The sequence below is a fragment of the Merops nubicus genome, unplaced genomic scaffold (assembly GCF_000691845.1).
Source record: "Merops nubicus isolate BGI_N331 unplaced genomic scaffold, ASM69184v1 scaffold22853, whole genome shotgun sequence".
Lineage (NCBI taxonomy): Eukaryota > Metazoa > Chordata > Aves > Coraciiformes > Meropidae > Merops > Merops nubicus.
The window spans coordinates 27,151-41,713 of NW_008598568.1; the positions used below are offsets into that span (position 1 = coordinate 27,151).

Genomic DNA, 14,563 nt, shown 5'->3' on the forward strand with positions numbered 1-14,563 from the left:
CCACGGACAGTAGCAGGCAGCTTGTTTGGTAATTCTGTCTTGCTTAAAATTCATTTGACTCCTTTTTTAGGGCAAACAGCCTCAATTCCATCAGCAGCCACAGCAAAGCTTCAAAAGACACCTAGCACAGGCTGCAGAAATGGCAGCAGATTTTAGCAGGATCCAGGAGGTATCCTGTGCTGCCATGTCTCCTCCCTGCAGAGCAAGGTGGGAGAGCCACCAGGGACAGACTATCACCTTCTCACTCAGAACAAAGCATTGCTGCAGCCAGGTACAGAGATGCAATACAAGTCCTTTGGAGATGCCCTGAAGCCTCTGGAATAATAAACCTTCAGAACAGAGTATGCAAGATTACTTGCCACAACCAACCTGTTCCTAACAGCTGTAGCCCAGGAGCACCACAATGACCACCTAATCTGACCACCTCTGTGACACAGATCAGATGATCCCAGGAGCAGCCCAACTTCTGCAGCACAGACCTGCTGCCTTTCAGGCTGATGAACCCCTCCCGAGGACATGTTTGAGCACACTGCACTTACCTGGATGGCAAAGTCGATAAGACCACTGATATTGAGTGAATACTCCATCAAGTCAAATATGAACTGCACGTGCTGCACCAGAGGCAGGTGGTAGGACATTCCCAAGGCAAAGCTGGTGATCTGTTCCAAGACATTGCGAGATACCTGCAAGTGCAAGACAATACACAGTACTATTTCCCCTTGCAGAAGTCCATCAGCAGGCCCACCTCCCTTTCCCTCCAAGAAGCTGCTCTCAGTAATGCAAAGGGACACAGTCAGGGCTCAAGGAGGACAACCTCCTTGCAGGTTTCATACCTGAGATGTGACTTGATGCTGATCAAAGTGAGAAAGATGCTGGAACTTCGCAAAGATATCTTCAGCTGTTGGGAATGCTTCTGGCTTGCTTCTTTTCCTCTTCTGTCCCTCCTCTCCACCTACCAAAAGTTGGGAGGATCAAAAAACATTAGGGTATTAGGGTACCTTCCACATCAGTGGAGAGCCAGACATCAGCCATGAGCACATGCCAGTCCTTCAGCAAGACCCTGCCATGCAGCATAGTCAAAAAGCCTGAGAGACAGACCTTAAGCTGATAAGGACCATCTTGAATTCAAAACAAGCTGCTGAGGAAGGAATTCCTAACCTGTGAATAGCAGTAGGGTTAACATCTAGTTTATCTTAAGTGAATGTAGTTTGTGGAAGTGTTCTCTCTCAATTTAGAGGTACACCAATTCCCTGATGAGAAAAGGTGTTTTGGACTGGAGATATTTAGCCTCAAGATTTCTTTGTCAAAGAACCCCATCTTTTAAAGAATCATCTTTCTACCACATTTCTAGTTACCTTTCAGGAATCAGACTAAGATGGAAAAAAAAAACCTGTAGCCAGATTTGCAGCTGATGGAAGTCAGAGGCTTTTCTATTGATTTTGACAAAACTATCAGAATTTCCCATCCTATACATCCAGCATGTGCCCCAAGCATAACAGCATGGTCTTTGCCAAATATGCATAGGTGAATCCTCTTTGCTTCAGCGAATCCTGTTTGCTTCTTGTACAAGGACCAAAAGGTGAGAACTAAAGAAAATCATATTTGAAGAGACAAAATTTTGTCCAGGGTCTCAGTCTGAACTTGGTATGATTTAATCCTCTCCTGAGGAAAAGTTCAATTAAACAGATACTGTCATAAGTAAACCAATCATGTTACTTGCTGGTTAGTATCTTTGTGAAGAGAGCAGCATTCCAGACTCTTAGTGATTGATACAGCTTACTAGGTACTGTAGGTTATATAAAATCCTTTCACTGTGAGACTTCAAAGGATCCAACCAACTGGAAAGACATTCCTACTTCAGGAAGGAATGGCTCAAGCTCTACTAACCCGTTTCTGCAGTGCTCTTTCTGTTTAAGACTTTTAGAATGTCTTTGGTTATTTTCTTGATCGTATGCCGAGCATCGTCCCGTTGTTTTCCAACCCCAAAAAGAACTACCAAACGTTGGTTACACTCATGACTGCAAGACTCCTCCTAGAGGACCAAAAGAGACAACTGCATTAGCAACTATGAGGCTGAATGCTTTAATCGTGTTTTGCATCTGGATCTCTTAAAGGAAAAGGAAAGCTTCATCTCACACTGCTCCTTGCCCACCTACAGCAATACCACAGGAAGCACGGCAACCGCCTGACCACAGCGCAGGGCAGCAGCAGGGGAGTGGGTATGGGCAGGTCTCATACCTGAGGAATAGGAAAGTGTGTTGCATACTGGATGTGCCGAGGCTGATCATACAGGGATGCTAGCATTCCTTCTACAGACTTATCCTTCAGCAAAGGCTTTGTTTCCTTTTCAGGATCTGTTTTCTCAGGGGAAGGGCTGGCTTTAGATTCACAATGCATTGGAGGAGAAAACATCTAGGGAAACATAAGAACAAGGAGAGGCAGTTAGGGAACATAGTCATGCAACACTGAAGACTACTGAAGGAAGGTACAGCTGTTCAGGCCTAAACGTGAGGGAAGAAGGAGGGTTGGAGGGACATCCAGTTCTTAAGGCAAATGTTTTAAGACACTATTCCCCTTTCTGCTTCTGGCCCATATGGTATACTGAGTTCAAAACAATAGGAATATACACCCATGACTTAGGATTTTGAGAACAACCACCTCCATGGAACAAGCGAGGATTCTGAGAAAGCCACATAACACTACACATCACATCTGCCCATCACATACCTTGAAAGGCCAGGAAGGGCTGAAGGAATGTGCATACTCAGGGATTTTTCAAATACCACAAATTATTTTACCACTAAGTGCTTCAAAGTATTCTACCACCATTAATTATGCCCACAAATATTATGAAGAATTGTAAAACTGATGAAGTACTGAAGGCCACACAGTACAAAGATAGAAGACCTGTGTCTTCTTCCAGATGATCAAGAAAAATCCCACCAACAGCAGCTGGTTAAACCAAATCCCCTGGTGGTATCATGGTCACCCATTTTCCATTCAATTCCAAGCAGCCCCCTTCTTACCCTGCCCGAACACGGGGCTGTCAGTAGCCAGAGCGCAAGAAATCCCAGGAATGACTGGGTCCCATTCTATCCTGGGGGATCCCAACCTGCACAAAGAGGTTACATGGACCTCTCCACAGCATCAGCTGCCTTACAACCCAGGCACTTCCAGCAGGTCGGCTCTATAGTAGAAAGGGGGTACTTACACAAAAGCGAGGCACGTGCTGCCCCGGCCCCACTGCAACATACATACACGTGCCTACTGAGCAGCAGGTAGAAAATACAGGAACGTACCGAGAAGTCTGTCTTCTCCATGTCATCAAAGAGCATGCTGGAGTTGTGGTCGATGTCCATGGGTTCAGAAAGACCTGTGTCCTGGGAACAGACAGAGCAGCTTTACATCTCAGTAATGCACCAGGGAACAAGGGAGTATCTGTTTACTACAGCACTCAATGTCTACGGTTGGGAAGTGACAGCGATATGCCAACACACCCATGGTGCCTGGCAAACTGGAGCTTAGTACACTGTAACATCATGGAAAGGCCTCACACAGCACCTCATACACAGGCTGCTCTGCTTCAAGCAGTGCAAGATTTTCATATCTATATCTTCACATTCCAGCCACTTAGAACATAGTCTTCTACTTTTAAAAATTAAATGCTAAGGAAATTGTCTGGGGGAAGAAGCAGCATGAATCACTGGTACGTCCTCCATCAGGTAATAGCAAGAAGGCTGCAAAGCCAGTAAAAATGGGTAAGCACAACACAAGGACATGTACAGGAGGGCCATGGAGCTTGTGCTCTCACCTCTAGCTTGATGCCACTGTTTCCCTCCGTCTCCTTCCTGTCGTGCTCCTCAGCAGGGTCATCAAAGGGTGAAGGTGGACGAGGACCATGAGAATCCATGGCAAGATCACCCCGGGAGATGAGTGTGCACATGTAGATGTTGTGAGAGAAGACATCATGCCGGATTAGCTCACAGAATAGCAGTACCAGGTTAAAGAATTCCACCTTCTCATTCTCCTTCCCAGGATCAGCTGAAAGGCCAGAACAGACAGGCTATCAGAGTATTTTTGCAACACTGAGAAACACCTAACCTAGGGCTAGAGAAAGTGTTTCCAGACATCTCAACATCTTAAGGGACTGATACACAATTATGGTATTATAGCAGGGTCTAAAAGCAGAAAGCCCAGTTCCAACGTTATGACAATTACATAAGACAAAAGCTACCAGTTAGTCTCACTGACCAGAGACATAGGACTTCAGCCATTCTAGGGTATATAAACAGTTGCCTACATCATTCAGAGTTGTGTCTTGTCCCCATTAATCTGTTTGCAAGACGACTTCTGTTCCAGAGCTTTGTCACTTACTAGTTAGGAACTTCCCTTTAGTTCTCAGCCTGAATTAATTCCTGATTAGGCTATACTAATTAATTCTTGACTAATGCTCTGTTAATAGAAGTGCTTCTGCAATATCTTTCTGTCATCTGGCCTTCCAGGCTGCTTTCCCTGCTTCTCCAAGGTATGCTCTGGATTGCATAGAAGCCAGAGAGAGAATTTAGGTACATCCAAGACCTACACACAAGAGAACAGCACAAGAATTCAAAGACTGCAGGAGAGGGAAACCTGTAAACTGGGAGACCACAAGTTCTCTTTACTTACTTAGCATAGGAGCTTGAGTGTCGAGGAACTGCATAAGGACATCCTGAAAGACAGGAGCACTGGCTGCTGAGAGAGAGCCTGAGGAGATGGACCCCTTCTCATCCACAACTTCAGAGTCCCCACATCTCTGTCAAAACAGAAAAAAGTACCAACTGCTGTCACAGAGAAACTCACTATCTATAAACCCCCCAAAAGAAGTCTTCAACAGACTTTCCTATCTTTCACTTCAGGAAATCTACCACACAGGTTTCTGCAAGATACTTCAGTCTCCAAGTATGCCAGGACTTCCACACTGCAATCATCTGTCTTCAAACATATCCAAGAAATGGGATACACACTGTCCCACAGGCTCTAACCTACTTTGGGTTAGATGAAGCAAATAATTAAGAGCATTGGTGTTAAGAGGCACTGTGTCTTTGCCTTTCAGTGCAACAGCTAGATAATCATAGTTAGGTAACTGCTGCTCCCCGTTACCGCTGCTGGCCTTCCAAGAATGAGGACCTACCTCAGCCTCTATTTCTGCCTGACGCTTCTCCAGGAGCTTGGCCACAACCATAGCCCTGTGGCGTCCAGAGCGCTTATAGCTGACAGCCCACTCACACAGCAAGGCCACCACTGCATCGTCATCTGGGGAGATCTGTTGAGACAGAAGCACTACAGTAAGAACCTGAGCCAAACAGACGAGGTGAGCAGTCCTAAGGCCTCAGGCTGGATATAACAGTGAGCCTACTCCCAGTAGAGGACAGCCTGAAGATTGCTACATTCCATTCTTCGTAACAGGGAGGACAGATATCAAGCCAGAGCCCTCCTTCCTTTGCAGCGTAAGATGATCCACAGCCCTTGTCAAATCTCCAGGCTGGTTTTGACACAAAAGTTACCTCTCTTCCAGCAGCTCATCTACAGAGTGCTCATCTTAGCCTAGAGTGAAACACAATTTCTCAACATCATACAAAGTATTCAAACTACCTGCAGCTGAGGCCAGTGTTGGTTGCACTAAGGTCCTACACATCATAAATACATCACTTCCCAGGCTAAGAGGAACTTGTACTGTTGAGCTCCCAGGAAGCAGCTGCCAGTCCAGAATCTGACAAGGCTAGAATTTACTTCTCTCAGACACATAACATGTCTTTATCATCAGTCTGCTATCTGGAAGGATGCTTTCCATTAGGAGACTTTCCTCATTTAGCTGTGTAGATTCTCTCAAGCTTACACATATTTCTTAGGATAGGTTTCCCCCACACACCCACACTCTCACTTTAGTACCTCCCTAATTTACAGCTGCATTAAATCCTTTCCAATGGAGATCACACCTCTTGGCTAAAGGCCACTACCTAGTCAGCTCTCTGCAGACACCGGACAGTAATCATGGACTATAAACAAGAACATATCCACATCCAAGACCAGGGCCCAGCAGAAAAGTCCCAAGGTACCTCGTGACTGTCTTTGGTTGGGCCCAGCCCAAATATCCTGTTATACAAGGAATCCAACGAGTTGCTAAAGTCAGATCTTTCAAAGCTGTGACTGTCCAGAACTTCTAAAGTGTGCAAGACACGGCCAATAGTGAAACCTAGAAGAGAACAGAGAGGAGAAATGCATATTTGGCATCGGGTGCAACGTAACCTGTAGCAAAGATTTCTTTGACTTCATTGCTAAGGAGACTGCCTAAGGAAAGATTTACCAGTCTGGCAAACGTTCACCTAGCTTAGTATCCTGATTTCCAACAGTGGCCAATAGCAGATGTTAAGGGAAAGCATCAGAACGTGGCACACATACAAGACACATTCTCAGCTTCCAGTAACAGAAACTGCCCCTATACCTGGGGAAATGAACTCATGAAAGATTTTGCACTGGAAAGAAAAGGAGTCATCTGAGGATTTTGACAGCTGACAGTAAACGCCAATGGCAGAAAATAGAAAAAAGCAACTAGCCAGACAGGAAGTTTCTCAGTGTAACACATGGAACAGGGGGAAAGAAACTTTAACCTAGAGCAAGTTACCTGCTGTGGTTTCCTGGCACTTGTCAAATGACCAGCGAACCTCCACAGCCTGGCCACGTTCCTTTATCTGCTGCTCAATTTCACGCAGCTTTGCCCGAACCTAAAAGCAATGGACTCATGTAAATATACAAAAGGATGCCTTGGAAATCCTGTGCACAGAAGTGTCAGAAAACAAAGAGCATGACAGTAATTCTGCTCAAGGTTAGATTCTGTCCAGCTTCCAAAGATATCACTGTCTCGGTGTAGCAGAATGGGAGCAATTAATTCCTTGGGAGCAAGACAGCACTTTCAGCTCTGCTTATTGCACAACATGAAAAGAAAATCCTCAGGGAGTTAAGATACAGCTGTTATCCTCGTCCACAAGAGCTCCATTTTTTGAAGGCTGCTCACCTGCTGTGTAAAGGCTGAATTCCCTCCTGGCATGGGCAAGTTTGATGGGGCTATAGGCAGGTGGTCCAATGGAGAGCCAGTCTTTATCCTGCTATCAGTCAAGGAGTAATGCCACACAAGGGCACTTGGGCAACACAAAATTATACTCTGCAACAGATTAAAACAGTCGGTATCTCTGAGCAAATCAGTTGTGTTAGGTTACTTTCTACAGAAATAAGTCCTTTAAACTACTGTCCAGACCTTCATCAACCTGTATACATATTTACTCTTTAGGAGATTTTTTTGTTCTAAGCTCTTAAGGAGTCTTTGGGCTAAAGACCATACACTAGAGTAGAAAGGAGTAAATCACCATTTTTGCTACACTGAGTTTTTTGCACTAGATACGTTTAGGAAGCCAACGAAGACCAGAGTTCCACATCATCTAAAAGCAGCAACATGTTGCTGCAGAGCTCCCTGTTGCTTCTAAACAGTACTCATTTTCTGCAACTCACATCTTCAATGCACAATTCGACCCTTGGTGTTCAGAAGCAGCATTTATGTTAGTAAATGTAAGTACAGCCTGCACCAAGAGTAAAGTGTGAGAAGAAATATGAGTCAAGAGACTCAAACTCATTATACTCTATTATTACTATAATAATACTTGTAATTATTAAATCATTATAATAACAATACTATAACATATGCATTGTCATTATTTTAACATCTTGTACAGACAGCCACACAAGCAGACAAAATTGCCCAGAACAATGCCTAGGATATGCTCCTGCAGCTTCCAGTTCACAAGGAACCAGATGTTAAGATAGGCAACTGAAGTTTTAAACATTCAAACCAAAGAAACCATCACATCTCTAGAACATCTCAACAAAGATTAATTATATATGCTGTTAGAAATGCATCTGTTTCCAGACTGACTTTACTCAGCTCCAACTTCCACCCACTAGATCTTACTCTGCCTTTAGCCTTATCTACTGCCTGCAGATAAAATCTGTAGAACTTCTACTGGAAGAGCTCTTCTGAGACATACTAAAACAGATCAGATGATCATTAACCAATCTGAACTTTTTAAGCAGGTTGTGTTCTAACCCCAAATCAGCCAAATCTTCGAGGTGTACATACTAATTTTCTCGTAAAGTAAGCTACCCAAACAAAAGGGGTTTAGGTTTAAAAAACCATGTTTTATCACACAGAAACTAGAAAGAAATCCCTAAACTTTTTTAGGGCAAAGTGGCCACGACAGACTTAATAGGAACACAAAGGTGTTACAAATAACTCCCGCACTGCTCTATAGCCCTTGCATCATTACTTCTAGCCAGCTGCACTCCAGGAATTTTCTGTCTGCGCTATTTGAGAGCTGGCAGGCTGCTTCTTGATCCTGTCAGGACTCCTTGATACAAAGTTTCTCCGTTAAGCTGCAGGTTCCCAAGCTCTGTGCTCTTTTCCTCTCCACCCCCTGCTCCATCTCACATTTCCCTTAAATCTCCTCTGCTTTAAAATGTTCCCTTCCTCTCCTTCTGCAGAGACCCACCTGACCTTGTCCTGCTCCTCTTCAAGGAGGAAAACAGCCATGAATACATATGTTGAACAGAACTCACCTATCTCTCTCTGGCACAAGGATAGTGTGGACTATTGCACAGTCACACAACAGCATTTGCCCTTCAAACATCTATCAATAAGGCCTCAGCAACCTTGCCCTTTACTGCAACATAAGCTTTAATCAATTCCGAGTATTAAGAGTTTAGAATTGTTCCTCTTCAGAACCTGCTTCCACTCCTGAGGAGAGTGGTTTGCCTAAACCAGTAAAGTTCTTTGATAAAGTGGGAGGGGTTGGGGCTTTTTTTGTGTTCTGGTTGTTTGGTTTGTTGGTTTTTTTTTTGTTCTGTGGGGGTGGATTTTTCTGATTGGGGGGGCTGTTTGGTTTTAAGAGCTCACAACATTACAAAGCACTCTTTCTGGCATACTTTCCTTGCCTAGGTAACCACCTGTTACTGACACACACAAGACGAAATAACCCTTTCTTTCTCACCCCCTCTTCTGCAAAGCTTTCCCAGCCGTCTGAGGCACATGTGAACAGAGCAAAAGGATCTATTTCAACTCAATTTTCTTGTGCAAGTCAGTCAAGGGCACTGCTACAGCACTGGTGTCTGGTACAAAAGCTCTGTAACACGTCAGCAAAGATCTACTCTTTGACAATCATGGTTTGGTATTTCTGTACACAGGAAGCTGCTGACTCAGGGCGTAATGATTTTTCCGTGACAGCATACAATATGAACTGTCCCCGTTGATCCCACTATCCCCAACCACTATTCAAACCTACCTGGAGGATGCAGCTGAGCCCGTATACCACTGGACGGTGCTGGGGGCACAGCAGTAAGTCACTAAAAGGGCTGGGAGAAGGATTCCCTGCAGCTGGCTGAGGGGTAGGTGTGGAAGGAAGAGCACTCCCTGTCTGGGCAGACAGGATGTGGGGTGGGTGCCCGCCAGCACCATCCAGCTGCATAGCAAGCCTGCGAGTGCAGAAATAGGCCAGACGCCTGGACAGGTAAGCAGACTGCACAAACTCTCCGGAGTACTGTAGGGAAGACAGAGGGGGGAAAAATCCTCATTACAAGCAACACGAGAGAAACCCCTGACCATCCCAAAACAGTGTACTCTCTGGCACTGCCTTGTAGAGACAGCCCCTTTTTACATAAAGTTCCTTAGCATCACTGATCACCTACTGACTACTAAGCATCAGAAAAACCCTTTAAATGCTCTATGGCAACGAAATCCTGTACCAAAAGGCACCCACATCCAGCCTTCCCAGACCTTCAAAGGTCTGCCTACAGCCTCTTGCAACAGAAAGAAAGAAAAGCAGCTTCCATGTAGTGGTGCAGAGTGAGTCCAACCACGACACAGGCAGGGATTATCAATTCCAGTGCATGGAAACAAGTTAAATGAGAAAGAAACAGAACTGAGCAGGAATAAAAAGGCATCTTTGGATGAGCTAATAAGGACACTCAGAGGGCACTCGCTAGTGTTCTTGGTGCAAAATAGCTCATTATCCCTTAGGCAATAGAAAGGGGACTGACAACAGAAGTCACTGCCCTCCTGAAGCAAGCTGGGTATGTATTTCTCACCCGCAGCAGCAGGGGAAGGAGCATTTTCAGAAATTCATCTTCTCCAGACCGTATCTTCTCAAAGCATTCAAGGACCCATGTCAGGAATTCGTGTCTGTCCAGCATGCCATCCTGCACACAGATACAGAGCAAACAGACAAAAGCTGAAGCAACATCCACTAAAGGAAAGCTGTGCACCAGCAGCTCCTTGCTTTCGAACAGTGGAAATAACCCTAGGAATTTACACAGTTCTGTACTACTCCTGTTCTGCTACTGAGGACAAAACTGTATCCAGCCCTAATGGATTATTCACAGAAAGAACATTCTGCAAAAATAAATCATTTTGCATCCACTTCCCCCCACTCCTCTTCTGCTATGCATCCACCCAGCAGACCACTCCATTCCCTCACCTGGAACATGAACATAGCTAGTTTCTCATTGTAGTCCCACTGCTTCAAAGCTTGCTCTACTTCTTGGGGCATTGGCCCAGATGGTGAACCACAGCCTTGCCCTGGGAGCTGTCTATAAAACTCTGCAATTTTCTGCAGCTGCTCTGACAGGTACTTGGTGATGATTTGTGTCCATTCTGGAAAAGAGGAAACAGGTTAGCAATGAGTGCTATGGTAAACAGCAGCAGAAAAGAACCAGGCTGGTACACAGGTGGAAACTCATAAGTTCCTGTCATTTGAAAAGGACAAAAAGACAAAGAAACAAAAGTAAGTGCCACAATTTTAGCTTTGTCTGTGGCCTGAGGGTGGTAGGAAGGAAGAGGTATCCACAGAAATAAGGAACAAGAGGAAAAACTGTGTTTTGGGGGCAGGGTTACTTTGGACAAAAAAAAAAGCTAGGGAGAAAGATTGCTCAGCTGCAGCTGCTGAGAATCAGCAGGTAGAAAGAGAGGCTTTACAGTGGAGAGCAGTGTCCAGCCAGCCGGGTTTAGTGCCCTCAATCTGACAGACAGCAGAAACACTGGAAACATTTCAACTCTGAACTTGTTCCTAATATCTTTCAGACATCAATGTAAAGTTGTGATGGCTTAAAATTATTGTTTTTACTAAAGCCTGTGTAAGAGACAAACTCAATAGACAAAATGATGGCACAATTACACTCCTCTAGAACAATGCAGATGGCAAAACCCAAGGCAAAATATGCAAGAATGTGAAACAAAACACAGGGTCAGCAGCAGGACAAACACCCAAGGGAACAGGAGAATAAATGGAATAAGCACATGTAGCAAACCAACCAACCTTCATAAACAGAGCAGGTTGAGAAGGAAACATCTGGGATGGACACCAGTGCTCCATATAAAGTGCTTACCAATGAAGGGATCGATGACATGACGCTTCTTCACCTTAGTTTCAGTGATGGCAGCGTAATAGGCACAAGTCATTTTGATGAGCCAGGCTGCTCTCATTACTGGAACAGTGTATTTTGCCAAATAACCAAAGACCTCTTCCTTCTTGCTAAAGATGGGCACCTGTAGCAGAATCGAGAGGGAGAATTGCAACCAAGGACTTAGATGGGAACTATTCCAAGGCAACTACACACCCTGTAGGCACTGCAAGATGTGAAAAAAAAAAAAAAGAGGAGAAAGTACTGTGCTGCTCTGCATCTCAAAAGACCTACTGCAAGAATTCACTCATGGTCAGAAATCAACAGCACCAGAGCTGCATTTCAGTATAAACAGAAACAAAACAGAGTGAAGTAAGACAGAAACCAAGGAGATCACTGTAAATCCATGCCCTGAATACTGCAAACAGCTTTGAGGACATCTTCCAGAGAAGACACAGACAACTACAAAAGATACAGACTAAGGACTAAGTCAGAAACAAAGCATGTACCATAAAGACTGAAGAAAGACTGATTTTGTAAACAAAAGGGAGTAGTTACAAGAATCTTTTAATATCATGAATAGCCAGCACCAGACTGTGAGAAACAGGGAATTGAGTACCACAGCAGGAAGGAATTCATTAATCCCAGATTCAATATTCAAGATACAACATGGGAGCATACCAGTGAAATCATCAGACTGCAGATCTATAAATGAGGAAGGAATAATATCCCAGGAAAAGTAGAGCTGTGGGGCTTGTTTCCAGATGATACTACAGAGAGCAAAGGTATGCATGTGTTCACAGAGGAATGAGACAAACTCACACAGAAAATTTCCAACTGGTATGCACCTCGAAGTCCCTGGCCTACCAACAGTTGAACTGCCTACTTGCCATGTTTCTTACATTCTTCTCAATTATACTCTGATGCCTCAAAGACACAAACTACTTGGCTACTGACAGTCACTGCTCTCATGTGTAAGTCCCTGAAAACTGATGGAGCCCATTGCAGGAAACTGGGGACAGCCTTGGTTCAGGCTTTCATAATGACCTCAGGAAACTGACAGCCAACATGCAAAGAAGGACACAAGGACTAAATTTATAAAGAGAGAGATTATAAGAAAATCTGTTTATTTTCCCCCAAGAGTGACTCAGAACACCAAGGACCTGAAAAACTCCAACTTCTAAACTATGTGCTCTGCTACCATTTCACAACTGGGAATTACTTTTTTCCACAATGCATACCAGATTCCAAAGTTCCAGAGTACAAGCCCACTCTGATAGAGAGTTGGCTCCCCTTGCTATCAGGCTCAACCAAATGGCAGAGTAAGACCCTTCTTTCTTCTTTCATACTATATAGCATTCATTGCTACCAGGGAAATATCTAGCCCTAGACCCCAGGGCACAGAAAAGCTCTAGCCTTACTGAGACCAAGTTATAATACACATATTCTTCTCAGCTTAAAATCAGAAACATGTGTCACTGCAGCACAAGTCTGGGAATTCACTCAGTTGATTATCGCCAGTAATTCTCACTATAACTTTTGAGAACCTGAAAATCCCTCCACAATAGGAATGATCCTCACCTGAATAACAGACCAAAGGCAACAGTGGTAGCTCTTCTGAAAAACATCTGAATCTTAAAAAAAATCAGTCATATTGTACAAGCCAAAAGGCAAAGCTGAAACACAGCCTCCAAACAACAGATGAAGGAGCAGCTCTTCGGGTGGGGATGACTACAGCCAGTACACTACAAATCTTGGATATGTTCTTCAAGCTGAAAGCTTCATGAGATGCAAAGAAAAGAAACTTCTCCAATAGTAAAAACCTTCTACTATACAAACACTTCAGGAACAAGTATATATTAAACGCTATGCCCTGCCAGGTAGCCTCTCCTATAACATACCTTCTTAGCAAGATGAGTGAGGGGCTTAGTTCCAGCCAGATCTGTGAACCAGTTGTTTATGGCACTCTGAGAACGTGCTGTCACCAGCCAAAAGTTATCCTTCTGATTCACCTGGGGTTTGCGCCTGCCCGTGTCAGGCAGCGTATTGCACCGCAGCTTTTCTGCAATAATACTGCTAAAATTTGAACTGATCTGGGAAAAAAAGAAAAAAAAAAGAGAGAGAGAATGCTTCTAGACAACTTATTCAATAACCAAGCAGGGACTCAATTTGAGCCGGACACATCTATAAATACTTGTCAAACTAGACAGAAGGCTTCTTGGACAGGCATTGGCCAAGGAAAACAAATATACTGTGTTTATTGATTGCTTTCCATTCCAGGCCCTCCTGTCGGGGAGGCCAGGAAGTTAAAATCTTAGCTTTAGACACTGGGAAAATGGAGTTGAAACCTATTATATAACTCCCATGTTTAAATTGCCAAATGTTTCAAGAAATCTTGCCTCTTTTCTATCATGGCCATAATGTTTAACCAAACCAATAAGAAGTTTCCCACTTCTGGTATCCCACTCTTCTGCTTTAATTGCAGAATGTACGGAATTCTAGATGCTGGGTTTAACAGAGACTGCATATACAGACCTGCCCCTAGGACTTACAGAGAAAGACAAGAGGCCTGAGACCTGCTCTCAGAGGTGGGACGCAGTTTCAAACAAATGCAGAACTTTGACTCTACTGCCACAGAGGGTTAGGTCCTAAAACACTCGCCTTAAAGGAAAGGAATGAGAACCAGGACTGCCCAACACGCAGCCAGCCCGTACAAAGCAGTCCTGCCAAACCCCCACGCCATCCTGAGGGCTCTCACCTTCGCCGGGTTGAAATTGACATTTTTGGCACTGCCGTGCTCGTCCCCAGACACCGCCGGCTGGTTATTGAAACCTTGCTTGACGTTCAGAGCCGTCAGCTCATCCTGCGGGGAAAGGACGATCAGCCGGGCCTGGCAAGGCTTCTGCACAGCACACGCCCGCAGCCTCAGCTCACGCCAGTGCGGGACAGAGCAAGGCAGGGACCGGAGGGTCCCAGTAGGTCTCCCTCAGGCCCTCACTCCCAGACAGCGCCCCAGGCCGGCACCGGGAGGCAGGAACCGCGGGTCCAACGGCCAGGCCCTCCGCGCACAAGCTAGGGGCCCGGC

The 14,563-nt window shown here is 44.8% G+C and overlaps 1 protein-coding gene across 1 annotated transcript in view; it reads right to left on the reverse strand.

The window, feature by feature from the left end:
• Window positions 1–14,338, reverse strand: part of MED12 (mediator complex subunit 12) — a 38,290-nt gene extending 23,952 nt beyond the window's left edge. The window contains exons 1-17 of the mRNA XM_008937102.1: window positions 14,237–14,338; window positions 13,380–13,571; window positions 11,464–11,623; window positions 10,557–10,732; window positions 10,168–10,278; window positions 9,366–9,620; window positions 7,052–7,198; window positions 6,662–6,761; window positions 6,096–6,232; window positions 5,171–5,302; window positions 4,666–4,792; window positions 3,812–4,041; window positions 3,300–3,380; window positions 2,239–2,412; window positions 1,888–2,032; window positions 834–952; window positions 540–683 (exon numbers count right to left, since the gene is read on the reverse strand). Coding sequence (XP_008935350.1) covers window positions 540–683; window positions 834–952; window positions 1,888–2,032; window positions 2,239–2,412; window positions 3,300–3,380; window positions 3,812–4,041; window positions 4,666–4,792; window positions 5,171–5,302; window positions 6,096–6,232; window positions 6,662–6,761; window positions 7,052–7,198; window positions 9,366–9,620; window positions 10,168–10,278; window positions 10,557–10,732; window positions 11,464–11,560 — 2,175 coding nt within the window. The 5' untranslated portion in view covers window positions 11,561–11,623; window positions 13,380–13,571; window positions 14,237–14,338. The remainder of the gene's footprint in view (window positions 1–539; window positions 684–833; window positions 953–1,887; window positions 2,033–2,238; window positions 2,413–3,299; window positions 3,381–3,811; window positions 4,042–4,665; window positions 4,793–5,170; window positions 5,303–6,095; window positions 6,233–6,661; window positions 6,762–7,051; window positions 7,199–9,365; window positions 9,621–10,167; window positions 10,279–10,556; window positions 10,733–11,463; window positions 11,624–13,379; window positions 13,572–14,236) is intronic.
• Between the last annotated feature and the right edge of the window lie 225 nt (window positions 14,339–14,563).